The following is a 16,400-nucleotide window of genomic DNA, read 5'->3' as shown; positions in this document are numbered from 1 at the left end:
TACACACTCTATCCAACATATGTAGACACATTAAAGTTACAATATAAAGTTAACAGATATAAAGTGTACAAACAATGTAAAAATATTTCAATCTGTCATCATCGTGTTTACAAATGGTAACACAGACAATATAATTGATACAAATAGTTTTTGTTTTAATGAAAACTCTGATAATGATGCTGATATTTTTAAAAATTGTACTCTTATACTGTGCACACAGAGTCTGAACTTTTGCATAATGACAATGATATATCATTTGAATACACAAATTCATCGGCAGATTGATTTCATTCAAACTAAGAGAGATCCATTAATACCTAGTAGTACTTCAATTTTACCAGAAAACATGAATGATGAATCTGTGTTTGTTACCCCAAGTAAAATAACAAACGGAAAACATGTACCAAGCCCCCTCAGGAATGCTTATTATAAGAAACACCTGTAAAGTCTGGCATTGTTCTACCTTAAAAACAAAAAATCAATTTCCTAAACAGTATGAAAACCATGATTTTGTGTTTTTTGAAGGATCTTTCAAATTTTCATTTGAAGAATGGTCCCTTATGAACTATACAAACTTCAAAAGTCAAACCCGGTTGGACAAAACAAAATATCCTATTATGTTCAGAAAGCCCATTAGAACTGTGAACAATACATGTGTTATTAATGCGAAAATGGTCAGATATTTTAAAAGTCATTGCAATGTGTACATGTATTGTAGCCATGAGGGGTGTAAGACTTTTAGGATTAAAGTCCAGCTTGCAAATGGAACGTTCGTAGCAAATGTCTATAGTTCTGGTTTGAATTATCATCACAATCCAGATGATGATGGTCTCACAAATCACGTAAAAGGGTTTCAGCGAGATTTGAACAAAGAAGTGCTAAAAAAGACTAAAGCGTTTTCCTTCAGGTCAGACACTGTTGACTTGGCATCACCCACTCAATTGAGTTGTGGCAATTTGCAAGGTATTAAATCAGATGATGTCATTAGAAAAATCAGATCAGAGGCCTTGACTGCTGATGATTATGATAAAGATGATTTTCATGATATTCTATTGATGTGTAACGATAAAGAAAGCAACTTTGTACAGCATGTAGGTATACCGTCTGTACACTGCTATAGTAAAGAACAGTTGGACATACTAAAAAAACTAATTAAAAATCAAGAATCAGTAACTGGTTATTTGGATGCAACTGGTACATTGGTCAGGAAAATTGACAAGAACACCAAAAGAGTACTTTACTATGTTCTAGTGGTAAATGTACTTTACCTAGGAATTCGAGTGTAACGTGTCCCGTTGTAGAGATGATTAGTTCAGCACACGATATAGTTGCAATTTCACAATGGTTGAACGCTTTCAAAGCATTTGTTTTGAAACACAAACTGCCTTGGCCTGTATTCACAAACATAGTGACAGATTTCAGTTATGCATAAATGAATGCATTGTGTATAGGATGGAATGGTTTTAATTCCATATTTGATTATCTTAACTGGTGTTACAGAGTATTGGTTGAAAATGTTGATGGGTCTAATGTTACTATCATTAACATCTGTGTAAATCATTACACAAAAATCATAGTAAACCATGCATATACATACTTTCAATCTGAGACAAATCACAATAAGACTGTAGAAAAGATGAAAAGAAATAATGTTATCGATTGGATATGTTACTGTTTAATGCAAAGAGTTTGGAGGATATTGAAAATTGGTTTAAAATATTTTCATTAATATTGTTGTCTCCATGTAGTACAGGAGAAACTAAAAATGCTATTAATACAATGAGAGACAAGTGTAATGTTAACCACCAACTGTTGAATGAATCAAACAACGAAGGCAAAGATTATTTAGATGAATAAATAAATTTCTATGCGAATCCGACACAAATAAGTCTATGATGTACTGTAGATTTCAGTCTATCAAAGAACATGTAAAATCTAGCGTTTTGCCCCATTGTTCTGTAAATAATGAAAATATAAGCAATGAATATTACGATGAATCATATTTACACGAGAGTTTATAGTCAAGTGTGTACCTTTCTTAGCACTGTGGACACCTATTATGAATAATAAACTCAACAATGGCATTGAAATCCGCCAGAGTAATGCTACCGTTGAATCTTGGTTTAAAACTGTAAAAGTTGACATACTTGATGGTGACCGAAGGTGGAAGTGCGGTCGGTTTTTAAGACTTATGAGAGAGCGTGTGATGAATGCACACAAACAAATAAAGTATAATATTAGAAAAAAAACTTGTACACGTGCATTAGATTTTGACAATGAATCTAGACAGATAAATACCAAAGTGAATAGGAAAAGAAAAGTCTCAGAAATTTCTAGCCATAACCATTTGGACGCAATAGAAAGTTGGGGAAAAAAAGAAAACAACACAAACATCTCCAACCCACTAAGTACCGTCCTTTCACAGCCTTGTCGTTAAAAATCCCAAGGTCTTCGATCTCTGTAGCTGATGAAAATAATCTTTCACCCAAAGTGGTCGATGGTATTGAAAGCATTGTGGTCATCAAATGTGACAATGAGACTAGGTTCACTGTTGATGAGCCTTTTAACAACGACGTGGTTGTACATGATTTAAGTAAGCCATTCGACGATAATTGTTTAATGAAATCGATTTCAACACCTGGCAGTTATAAAACTCCGTTTCAACTACCAGTGCAATCTAAAGATTTTCACCAAAATATGCTCCCTAAAGATTTGACATACTATAAACAAATAAAGATGCTAAAAAATAAAGACTATCTAGTTGGAAAATATAGTTATTTATTATCTAGTGATAAAAATTGTAACATCATGACCGATCTGCACATCTCAGATTTTGGTTCATTATCTGGAAAAAATTGGTTGTGTAACTTTGTTATAGATATTTGTTTGTTGTCGTATGCTTTTAAGCTGGATTTAAAAAACACTCATATGTTATCATGCAATGATGTGACACTGCTGATGGAAATAAAAGAAATTGGAGAAGAGTATAACAAAATTACTTTCACTAAGGATAGTTTGGTTATTCTGCCATGGTTAGTTAAAAATTCTCACTGGATTATAGTCTTTATAAATTTTAAAGTCAGACAGTGTTATATCATGGACCCGATTAATCCATATGACACAGATGGTCGAATATCTAAAGGTCGTTTCAATAGGGTATTTGAAATATTGAAATCAGATGTTATCTACGGTGATGATACACAACAATGTCCTTTATTAACACCTATTCCATGCCCTGTTGAAAACGTTCCAAAACAAGAAGATGCATTTAAGCGTGGAGTGTATATTATTTATTATGCATTTAAAATTATGGACAGTTCTAAGTTCAGTTTAGAGTTTGATCCTAACCTTCACAGAGAATATTTAAAAACTTATCTCTTAGAGAATTCTGAAGATATGACAAATATATGTTTATACTGTAACTGGCACTCAGATAAGCATCGTTGTCAACCGGATGATGAATATGTAGAATGGGTATCATGTTCTCTGTGTTGTCGCTGGATAGCCATTAATTGCATTCCTAAAGAAAACAGAATTGTTGATTATGCAATTAATGATTTCTTTTGTTTATTGTGTCAAAAATGATGTAACATAAAACAAAAAAAATAGATAAAATGGATTGAAAAATTATATACAACATATAGACTATAGAGTAATAGCACGTTACAAATTGCATATGAATATTATAACTAAATTATTAATTTTGATTAGCTTGACTATTAAGAAAAATTACCTTGTTAAGAACATTAGCTAAATCATAATAAGATAAATAATGATAATGAAAAATTTCTGGTACAGTATTGTCTTAATCACTCGAATCTCAAAGGAAATAAAAATGTATTTTTTGAGTATTATACGACACAATTATTATACACAGAATATAATATAAATAATATTATATAGACTTCAAAAGGTAAACAAAAATTTCAGTATTCAGTTATCGAGATTTGACTGCACTAGAAAAGGCTATAACAGATAGCGTAATAAGTAATATTATACGCGTTAAGAAAAAAAAAACATGGTTTTGTCAAAAACTCAATTTGTTATTACAACATTTTAAATTGGTTCTAAGATTTAATGTGGAAAAAAAACTAATCATTTGACGAAATTAGCACCAAAAGTTTCTTAAACTAGATATCAAACTAATTTTATTTCAGGTACTTTTAATATAAGGTGAGTCAAACCTAAACAGTAATTTGTATGTCTTTTGATCACAGTCAACAGATATAGCTTTAAAACACAATTTGTAACCACACCAGTCATGCATTTAATTTGTTTATGCATAACTGACAGTCCGCAGTCTGATATTTTAAAGTGGGACGGCATTTAGTGTTTTAATTATTTAATTTATAATTTATTAATATGTAAGAAGAATTAGTTATTAAAAAAGAACAAAATACCTATATGTTCATATGAAAAAGATAACCTATGGAGAATAACTAAGACCAAGTACTAGACTACAAACTTGATTCTCTATGTTGTTCAGGCCCAAGCAATTTTTAGCTTATTTATTTTAGAAGTCATCAGTTAGGTTTAACATATAAATATTAATAAACATTGTAACTGCTATTAAAATAATAATAGTATTCATAAGTAAATTAACTTGCCTATGATTATTTGATTTAGAATTAGAATTTGCGTTGTCATCACACATGTTACAGAATGGTTCAACATATGGTCGATTTAGCACAACTGTTTTGACTATAGGATCAGCTATAATTGTTTTGGTTTACCTCCTCCTGTAAAAACGACACATTTGTTTACATCGATATGCAGAGCCGTAACAAGCTCATTTGACGCCTGAGGCAAGTTTGAGTATATACGCCCCCCTTCTGTCAAAAAAAAAATCATAATTTTTTAAAATGTTCAACTATTATATGTATTTGTTTATTAAAAGAGCAAGCAACAAGTATTTATTTTAAAATTCATTTTTATTGTCATACAAAAAATAAATCTCATAATTGACTTTTCTTGATTTGATTGCCGCAAATTCATCGATGACATCTTCGAAATTAATTTCTCTAGTCACTTCATTTTCTATTGACAAAATAGATAAATTCGAAAGTCTTTCCTGGCCCATAGTTGATCTCAAAAAATTTTTTATGAGTTTGAGTTTGCTAAAGCTACGTTCACATGTTGCTGCAGTTACAGGCATCGTCAAAAATTCTAAATACTATTTCTATGTTTGGATAAGATTCTTTTAAATTGTAGTCTTGAATCAGCTGAAGTAATTCAATAACAGTTGCAGATTTAATATAGTCAGGAATAATTGACTTCACTACGTGCTGAAAATCGGAAATCTCATCAATAATTCTGCACCATTGATGTCTTTTTCGTATTTCATTGCTAAATCCATTGCGGCTTTTTTTAATTCTATAGTACTCATGTTGTACAATGATTCACCAGACAAAAATCCGAAATCATCAGAAACTTCCATTAACTTTCTATATCTCCAATTGAGTTGATTTATGAAAACATCAACTGCATGTGTTCATATTGATGCGAAGTTGTTGAATTTCCGAAATATATATTCCATCGTCTTGTCCTTCGTACAATTCCAATCTTTTCTTTTTTTTTATCTCATGGATGTGTTTGTTATTTCCAAAGTAGTAACTAATGTAGAAGTGCGAGTAAAATTTTCTTCGTATTCTGTATCACGAAATTCCTGCAGAGAATTTTTTAATGCCTGAATCAGACTTGCAGCTTTATCCAAAGTCAAAGTTTTCATTTGTAAAGCTTTAGTAGCACGATCAACTTGACTTAATATTTGATTCCAAACATCAAGGTAGAAAAGAAATGTTGAATTAATGTTTTTGAGTAGACTTAGAGCAGAGGAAGTAGTGTCTGCATTTATAGAATTGGCTATCATATTTTGAAGTACTCCATAAACTTCTTTAATTTGAGTATTCAATGGTTTTATGGCATTGGATTTTGAAGACCATCTTGTGTCCGAGTGTCCTTTTAATGAAACTTTTAATGTTTCCATCAAAGTAGTCCAACGACTTGTAGAGCGAGAAAAAAATTTAAAAATGCTTTCTACGGTTTCAAAAAAAATGTTTCATTTCTGATTGATTGAAGCAGAATGTACTCCTGCCAAATTCAAACAGTGGCTTGCACATGGTATATAAAGAGCAAGATTATTTTTTCTTGAATTCGTGCTTGGACTCCACGATAGTTTCCCGCCATATTGGCACCATTATCGTAGCCTTGTCCTCTTGCATCTTGAATATCGAGTTGATCATCTTGTAGTTATCTGTCTTCATTATGTCAGATGCCAATCCTTCGCCAGTCTTTTCTTCAGTTATATGAAGTCAATAAAACTTTCTTCTATCTTTACTTTTCCATTAGCTATATAGACATATCGAATAATTTCCGACATTTGTTCATTATGAGAGACATCAGGAGTGCAATCAAACAGGAGACTATAGTATTTAGATTTCCGAATCCTTGATAAAATTTCATTACGAACTTTCTTTCCTAATAAATTCACAAATTCATTTTGAATTGTTGGTGATAGATAGTTAACTGACCTTTTTGTATGATTTGAAATAAGCTCATCTAATGTTTTGTCGTACTTACTCAGTAATTCAACGATATCCAAAAATACGCCACTTCCTTGTACTCCAATTTCTGACGTTGAGCCTCGTAATGCTAAATTGTTTTTAGCACAAAATATAATCGCATTTAAAATTGCCCGAAGGATGTGACGCCACCGCTCTTTTTCTAAGAAAATTGCGTTTTTCAATGATTTATCAATACTTTGTGAGTTTTTCAATCTAGATTCTAAGTTTTCCATTGAACAAAATATTTTCGATGATCTGGTGAAGTCTCGTGATCTTCAATTCTATTTATATTTTCCAGTCAGAAAACCTTCCTGACGATTAGCAATCAAAGGTATCTGACTTTGTCGATATTCAAACAGGCAACAAGGAAAACAGAACAAAGCATTTTTATTCTTGAGTAAATTAACCAATTACGGTCTATGGTTTCACTGTTGGGTAACTGTTTCTTGAACCAATGAGGAAGAAATCGACGTCCATCTTTTTGTTTGAATACTTCTAAAATCGATATTTTTACCCTGATCCGGGCCATGCAAGACCAAAGTTATTCTCAAGCCATCTGTCATATGTACCCATGATGGAGGGTTTTTGTAATCGATACTGTGTTGTTGAGTAACAGAAATTATCTTCGAATGACTTAATGCAACACTTTCGTTCCTATCAGAAATTTCTAAAATTGGCGTTATACCCGATATCTCCATCGTATTGTTCGATGACTTTGTGATATTTGATTTATCTTTATCAGATATCGTAGTTAATTTCAATTCATCTGGTTTAGTATCTATTTTCATGGTCGTATCATTCAACGGTTCTGGATTATTTAAGTTGTTATTTTTTTTAAAAGGAATGCCGGGAGACTCGTTAATTGTTGGTGCATTGTTAAGATCATTATGGATTTTCACAGAAACATCAGATTTGTTAATGATGAACAAGGAGACACCGTTGTAGATGTTGAAACCCACCTTTCAAAAGTATTTGCCAACTTCTCGTTTTCAATTTAATTTTTTTTTTATTCTTGCGATTTTGAGCTCCACTATTCTTTCTCTTAAACGTTTCGGACCTAATTACTTGATTCCTAAATCATGATCAAAATACGTAAGTTGTAAAAATTACAGGTCCCTACGACTATTTTGTAAATAATAGGGCCGTGATGCCTGATCACCAAAATACTTCGCGTTTGCGTCTCACTTCTACTCACCGTCCACCATCACGAATTACGCCAACGAGGTAACGACAATAAATTTATACTAAAAACGGCGATCACGCCCAATGAATATAACGTACATCTTACATGGTACATAATCTACATAATATTATATCACACACACAGATGACATATGCTACATGCTATAATTATAATAAAAAAAAAATAAAACAATATAAATAACGAATAATGTGTTGTACATGTGTGAGTGTGTAAGCAGGTTGGTGGTGGCAGAGTGGTACGTGGCGATTACCGATACGGCGATAGGTACCTATTATTATTTGTATGAAGTATCTATTATTATTACAAGGGCTAGGATTTGTATGCAATAAAAATTGTAAAATATGCATTTTAATTACCAAATATGCAAAAATATGAATTTTAATTTTTAAATATATACACAAAAATAAAGTTACAAAAAAATATATTTATTTATTGAAATACATCAGTGATTAGCTGATGTGTTATAATACGTATAATTAAGATTAAAAATTAAATTATTTATCTAATTTTCGCGTGCATTAATTATTATCTTGGCAATAAAATTTATAATTCTTATTCAATAGTAGATATGTGTATTCTATGCTACGACCACATATTTTTTTAAATTTTCGAATATAAATGATCGGCGAACGTATAGATACAATAGGTAATAGTATATTGTACCATAGGATTGTATAAAAATAAAATTTATATTGGATCAAAAAACCAAGTTATAGACTTTGATCAGTTTAATTATTATCGGCTTAAATACAATAGGTAAATACAATCATACTACATATGCATTAAGCTCAATATAATATGTAAAAACATGCAAAATAAAAATAGTACCATTTTCATCACAATAATATAAATCGTGGACATTAGCAAAAAAAAAAAAACATGCTGTTGCATACAATTCCTAGCCTTGATTATTACAATAGTTCATTAAATTTTTAAGTTTAAAATAAACAACTACTTACCTTACCAATTTACAAAATGGATGTTCAGTTAGGTAGTCAGTTGTCCGATTGTATCGTGTACTGAATAATTGAGACACGCAGTCAAACTGTATACGATATTTGAATAAGTGCAGAGTGATAGTGATAATTGCAGAAATGCAGACTGATGGACAGTAAAATATAATAAATTAGCCGCAGTTGTTGACTTCGGCTGGGATTTACCAAAATAAATGTTTATCGCTCGCATATGCCATAGATACTAATAGACAATAGACACCAGTACACGTACACCACTGATTACATAACGATAATTCAATTCGGTTACAACTTCCAATGTTTTCGTACAATATTTACTATTTAGTATGGAATCACAATAATAACAGTAGCAACATAATTTTCAAATGCAAAGACACTGAACATAATTCATACATTAAACTTATAATAAAGTTAGGTAATTGAATAGTAAAAATATTTTTTAGGTAAGACTGTAAGACATTTTTGAATTCTCCCTATGTACTATATTTAGAAATAATACTTTAATTTAAAAATTTTATCAAAATTTAGCGCCCCCATTTCATTGGCGCCCGAGGCAAATGCCTCAGTCGCCTCACCCTTGCTACGGCCCTGTCGATATGTTCATACCTGTGTCATATAGGTTATCCGTTTGCGCAGCAATTGCCACCTCATCCTTCCTCTTAGGTTCTCCCACAGCGTTTTTAAACTCAGAGAGTCTACATGACAGATTGAGGATTAGTAATTCATAAAATATAGTATTCATAAATAAACCGCCTTGAAATACAAATATAATTATTTAGTATTAATTATTAGTTACTTCTTGATTTTATGTGTAATGCTTGTGCTATGGTTACTGATTTCTTATTGTCTTGTTTTTTGCTTGTGTCTTATCTTAACAAAATAATTAATAATATATTTTTTAATTACACCACAATTATTTTAAAACTAGATTTTTGTTATAAATGAATGATCATTTATACATGAAATAATAATAATATTAATAATAATTTAAAAAATATTTTTATATAATTATGAATTGATATTTTTATAAAATAGACAATAATTTTTAACCATATACCAACAACCAAAATTTGTTATCCGGGACATTTCATTAAGACACTTCCTCAAGACAATGGGTTGAAAATCAGTTGTGTCCTGGCAAATCTGTGACATATCACTCTAGTCTATTAATTATGTTTGATTGTTTTGCCTTGGGTTCAACATTTAGTTAATTTAATATTAGCATGATGTAAAATAAATTGTCTTTATTGCTGTAGTTTTATAGTATATCATATCAATTTTATATTATTTATATATTATTAAATAATATATATTTATATTTAAATTATATAATAATATACAATAATAAAAATGTTTATATTTATAATAAATATATTACATTTTTTTATTCATTATTAATAATGGATAAATAATATAAAATTGATATGATATAATAACGTATGTAATATATAATTATTTGTATTTACTATACTATAATCAATATTATTCATATTCTCCACACAAAGTTTTGTTCCAATATAATATAGCAAAAATCCTTGTGTTATAGTGGTGTGCTTATAGAGTAGGTATACTTCAATAGTATATAAAATCTACAGAATACACAAATGATAACCAATAGCCAATAACTATGAACGACTTACAAAAACCACATCTAAGGAGAACTGTTTAGATTTGAAATTTGTATACTGTACACTGTAGTGAAATTATTATTCAATTAAACAAAACAAAAAATGTAAAATACTTTAAATACTTAAAATTTAAATATTAAATCAAAAATATCAAAATTGATAATAATCATTTTTTCTTTATCATGAAGTTAAAAACAATAAAAAATAAATTAATAACCTCAAATATTGGTTAAGATTTGAAATGGTAACCTTCTAAAACTATATACAACTTTGGTTATACTAATCTATAATCTATAATAATTGATAAAGCAAATTTTGTATTGTTTTTTGGTTTTTTTATGCTTTTTGAAAGCCATATATTTAACTACTGGAAGATTTGTTACACTGACCACTTAAATGGAATCCTCATAAATTTCTCTACCGATAAAGTTTTGGGTTCACAATTTCTCGTTCTCTTATGTGTGATTAATATTGTCCGCAAATGGACGACCACAATAATTCTGAATAGAAAACATAATATTTACCCTTGTTATTTTGTAATTACTATACCTATTGTTCAGCTTAAAGGTTTTGAGACTTGTCATAAATTAAGTTATTATGTATGCATAAAAAAATAAACATATAACTGCATAAAACTATAAAATAGTCAAGTACAGAGGTTCAAATTTTAGTCACAATACCATTTGCAGCTTGCTTCTGTTAAAATACTAAGTCCTTCATCCACAGCGAACATTCTTATTTACTTATCGTTTGAAAGTTTAAAAGTAAATCTAAGTTGTCGGATAACAAAAATCGTTTTCCTTCCTTCATTCAAAACAAATCACCTTAATTACAAATACTGTATTTTAATATAATATAAATACACAAATAGGTAGGTACCTAATCTAGACAATCTAGTATTTTTCGGACAGGTTTCAACTTAGGAGGACCATTGCTTCACCAAACGTTTTGGTTTAGGCTCTTCTAAGACGCATTCCCGAAGTCGAGGGTCTTTGAACACCCCCCCCCCCCCCTAGGTGTATTTTTGAAAATGTTTAATTTTAGTACAATGTTTCTGAAACTCGTGAACTGGGTAGTTTGAAGGTCGGTGATCAAATGTGGCGTCTTGTGTCGAGACCGTAGAAGCCGTTTTTCCCTATAATTTGGGGCTTCAAAAGTTCAAAATTTACATTTTTTTCGGTTTTTTTATAATGGGCACTAAGATTTGGGCGCAACAAACCGTTTTTGTAATTGAATATTATAAAGGACTTTGCGCCGAATCGATGGGTTCCGAGATCGACGTTATGCGACTTGTGGTTCGGGAGTTATGATTTTTCGTATGTTTTTTGTACTTTGAAAATTACGTAGTAACGTGATTTTTGGATTTTGAATTTTCGATCAATCACTATGAAACTCGAGATTCTGGTATTTTAGCGTAGGAAAATTCAAAAAGGATCTATGGTCGAAGTACCTACGACCATTATTTCACCCGTAATCTGAGAAGCAAAAAGTTGAATAACACATAAAGTTATTTTTCGTATAACCATACGTTTCCTTATGGTATACGTCTGTTTAATGTTTTAAGTAATAATTATTTTGAACTTTTTGTTTATATGCCACAACAACACGTTTTCGTAAAATCTAAATTTAAAACTTACAAAGTACCCTACGGTGATCAATTTTACCTCTTATGATTTTTGTCCTATCTATGACGGTTTTCCCGGGAAACAGCTGGAAAACGCGATTTTCCGAATTACGAAATTGTCAATTTTAACCGATGGCCGAACGAACATTTTGCATAGAGGTCGATTTGTTCTCCGAGGGATTCTACACTAGGATCAGTTTTTCATTTTTCCAAAAAGTCATTATTTAAAACTTTTATTTTTTAAAAGCCATTTGCCGTGTACGATGTTTTCAAAAAACCTAAATAACTCGTTTTCGAAAAATCTAAATTATAGAACTTACGAAGTACCCTATAGGGATCAATTTAATCTCTTATGATTTTCGTCCTATCTCTCGCGGTTTTCCCGGGAAACAGCTGGTACCTAAACGTGATTTCCCAAATTGCGTAATTGTCAGTTTTCACGGTAAACCGTTTTTGCATATAATTTTGCATAGAGGTCGGTTTGTACACAAGTCTTAAAACTCATTTTATGGTAAATAGATGACACATTTGTTTTTCAAACATCCGCCTTCTTAATTTCAATTCCCTCACTTAATATTAATAAAGCATATAATTAAGATACTGTTTCAATTCGTTATAGAAGTAGAGCTTCTTCTTCTCACCCTCTGTCTGATGAAGTAAATTCTTTATTAGTACATGTGAAAGGTTGTTGAAAAATTTGTAGTGCGTGTAAGTAACAGTTTAAAAGTTATTTGCATGTTCTACCATCTGTGTTTATTGACATAATTTGTTGTGTAATAATGTTTTATATTTTATAGATACAGCCTTGTTTAAGCATCTAGAAGATACAGAACAAAAAGTAGTAAGAAAAAAAAAAAAATTGTTTGAGGTTAGCGCCAATAAAGATTAAGTAAAATAGGGCAAAAATATCACAAAACAAAAACATAATTATATATTATTAGCTATTATTTACCTAAATTAAAGTAAAAAGACAAAATATCAATTAGATATTTATATTTTATACTAATATAAATGTGATAGATACTATTTTATAACATTAATTTTGAATACCATAAGTATTAATTTTGTATTTTGATTTTTCATTGCATATAAATGGTTTTTAAATGCATACTATGCAATATTGTTATGTTAAATTTTATAGTAAAATAGTATTTATAGTTGTGAACCTGTTATAGTATTAATCGCTTAAAATTGCTGTGTATTGATTTTAAGATTAAAAACTATGGTTGAACATCAATCTTGTATACTTTATAAATTATGTTAAAAATAATGAAAATAAAATACATTTTTTTTTACATATTTATTATTTTATAGGGTATATTCTACAGAATAAGAACATAATGCATACTTCCTAGGTTTTTTGAACACATAAATCCAGTCTCTAGCTATAACTGACAAAAATGTTTTTTAAATTAAAGTACTTAACTAAAACCTTACTACCACGTACTACTATTTTTTCCCTAATAACTTATCTTTAAAATTACTAATATATTGTAATATAATAACAGTAATATTTTATATCATTTTTATACCAAATATATTTTAATTTCAATTATAATATTTTCTGTTACTGTTTTTATTTATTTATCTCCATTAATGTACCTAATTATTAAGTATAATGTATGACTTGAATAGTCTTAAAATATCTAATAAATTAACTGTTATTATACTATTATACTAAAATATGCATCTATTAGATATATAATAAATTAGGTATTATAGTAATCTATTAAGTTCAAACTACTATAATTTCTGTTAAAAACTATGTACCCAACATGATTAAAATTTGATGTTTGATGTCATTATGTTATACTCTTATAACACTACTATGTATGTACACATAAATTTTGCTTAATTAAAAATTGTCCATTTGTAATTAATCAATTAATCAACTAATGCAAGAGTAATAAATATTAAACAAAATAAAAATTTAAATATTATTTAATTTAGCGGCAAGTGATAGTGTAATTTGTTGTTTATTTCCAAGCCAAGTGGATATGACATTTTTCATCCATGATAGTGATATAAACCGTTTTCGTTTTTACTGATATAAACCGTTTTTTTTTACTGTCTGGTTTTTTAAATACTGTTATCACACTATCGTAAGGTTTATAGATTATACTATAATCTATAAACCTTGGTTAGGGCACTATAGAAGTAGGTATAATCACCCGCCATTTTGCGACACAACTCACCAGTTATCACTTATCAATATAGGAAAAATAATGAAAAATGTAATGTCAATGCTTTTAAATCAGAATATTTTTTGACTTTTTGTTAGTCTTGACTGCTTAAGTCTAGTGAAATTAATTTTTATGAGTGGATTCAAGTTAATAAAAGAAACTAAATAAGATGGGCGGATGTACCGCTGTAAACTGTTCGAATTCCCGAAGAAAAGGTATTCGTTTATTTCGATTTCCCAAAGATATTTCAAGACGAAAAATTTGGCTTCAAAATTGTCTCCGAGATAAATGGGTACCTACAGAGTCGTCGGAGTTGTGTGAAGTAAGTTTTTTAGTTTAAGGTAGGTATAATAATTTATGTTATAATATATCTTCTATAATTTACTCCATACATTAATATATTATATTATACTTATAAGAAGTACCTACCTATAATAAGATCAGAAAATAATTTCATATCTTATGCTTATTTCAATAGATTCATTTTGAGGAAAACCAATTCGAACAGCATCGTCTGGATGGTTTAAAGAAACTAAAATCAAATGCAATTCCAACACTCATTGATGTGCCCAATCCCTCTCGCATGTTGGAGACCAAAATAAAATCCTTGTATAAGGTATAGGTATACCATTATTAAAACAAATTATTTTAAGTACAGAATAGTAGCTTTGTTATCTAAATTATATATGAAAATGTATTACTATTATTGGTAATAATTTTAATCGTTTTAATGTATTTAATGTTTTAATGTTGTTTATTACTTATTTTACAGACTATAGGAAATTTGAGTAGTGATAATCTTAAGAAAAATGTATCTTCGACTGAAAAACGATTATCACAGGCTACAGTAAGTTAAATTTTAAATTGTTTTATCTTTAATTTTAATCTTGTTTATATATTAGTCAATAGAAAGCAATGTTACCATCAGTGAGAATCACTCTGAACCTGTTAGCTGCCTGGAGAGGAATGTTTGTCACTAGATCCAATAGTAAGTCTAATAAATTATAATATTTATCATTTTGCGGTTTAAATATTTGATATATGTTGATTTATGTAATTTTAATAAGGTACATGTAAAGTTTGAAGGTTATAGGCAAAGAAGTGTTAATTTAAATTATGAATTTATATACATAATTAATACAAACTTTAAATTGTACATTATATTTTTATATTTACACATGGTTCTATTTGTTCAATGTTTTCTTTTGCTTTGCAGGAAGAACTTGAAAAAATTAGAGCTGAAATGAATCGCCTAAAAGATGAGAATGACCACATGAAAAAAGAAATTAAAGAACTTGAAAAGGTTGAAGAAGAAAACAAGCTAGTTCAGCTGGAAGTTGAACACTTACAGACCAAAGTTAAGAAAGCTAATGAATTGTTACAACCAATTCCTTAATGATGATCAGATATCTGCTTTAAGTACACCCACTCGGAAGTGGACCAATGACACTATAGTAATGGGCTTCAAAATGAGGTTTGCCTTGGGAGTCCATGGTTATGAGCATCTTAGGGAAACTAAATATCCTCTTCCTGCATAAAGTACGCTGACAAGAAGTTACTCTTTGATATTGATGAATGTTGGTTATGACTATTTTGATTATCATATAATTATTGATGATTATATTAACCATGACAAACACTAATGTTAAATTTAAATTTATGACCAGGAAATAAAAACATATATTTTATATTAAATATTTTTTTATTAATTTTATTAGTTTTATGTGGTTGTTGTGGTGGTGCTGGAGGTGCTGCTGCCAGCAGAGACAGCAGAGGCAGCATTAGCCTCGGCTTCAAGCTTTGCAGCCTCAGCTTGAAGCTTTTCAGACAAGGTTAAAGCTGCCTCTGCTGCCTTTTTCGCCCTCTCCGCTTTTTGTGCTGCCACATTGGCAGCATCTTGTTTTGTTGTTGCTGCTGCTGCTGGCCGATTTTTTGGCAAAAATTGCATTCTAGAAGATCAAAAGAATTGAAATTAAAACATATCCATGATAAATTTAAATACCTAATTTCAGGAAGCCCATATTTTGCTGGGAGACATAATTTTGCTCAGTAGATTTTGAGCAATGAAGTTATTTTAAAACAAGACGTTATATCTAATATATTAAAGCTATGTAACTAAATCCTAAAATAATATCACTAACTGTTTAATTTAAAATAAGTATGAAAAACAAACAAAATCAGTAGTTTTTTAAATTGAAATTAATACAAAGTGAACGCAATAAAT

General features: G+C 29.7%; 2 protein-coding genes and 1 pseudogene across 2 annotated transcripts in view; 2 read left to right on the top strand and 1 right to left on the bottom strand.

The window, feature by feature from the left end:
• Positions 1–16,400, top strand: part of LOC126551575 (UPF0746 protein DDB_G0281095-like) — a 327,628-nt gene that overhangs the window by 38,600 nt on the left and 272,628 nt on the right. The gene's annotated exons all lie outside the window — the stretch shown is intronic.
• LOC126552644 (uncharacterized) lies at positions 1,910–2,842 on the bottom strand (annotated as a pseudogene).
• Positions 14,346–15,572, top strand: LOC126552643 (THAP domain-containing protein 2-like). The gene is made up of 5 exons (XM_050207351.1): positions 14,346–14,498; positions 14,655–14,792; positions 14,949–15,023; positions 15,079–15,144; positions 15,393–15,572. Exons 1-5 carry the CDS (start codon positions 14,346–14,348, stop codon positions 15,570–15,572), a joined length of 612 nt encoding a protein of 203 aa, XP_050063308.1.

Source organism: Aphis gossypii, chromosome X (assembly GCF_020184175.1).
Source record: "Aphis gossypii isolate Hap1 chromosome X, ASM2018417v2, whole genome shotgun sequence".
Taxonomy (NCBI): domain Eukaryota; kingdom Metazoa; phylum Arthropoda; class Insecta; order Hemiptera; family Aphididae; genus Aphis; species Aphis gossypii.
The sequence above is the reverse complement of the archived record's forward strand: the minus strand, read 5'-3'. Positions and strand labels throughout refer to the sequence as shown.

Coding starts and splice junctions, on each gene's coding strand:
- LOC126552643 (XM_050207351.1), top strand. CDS start 14,346: ATGGGCGGATGTACCGCTGTAAACTGTTCGAATTCCCGAAGAAAAGGT. Junction 14,793..14,948: donor AAATAAAATCCTTGTATAAG/GTATAGGTATAC, acceptor CTTATTTTACAG/ACTATAGGAAATTTGAGTAG. Junction 15,024..15,078: donor AACGATTATCACAGGCTACA/GTAAGTTAAATT, acceptor TTTATATATTAG/TCAATAGAAAGCAATGTTAC.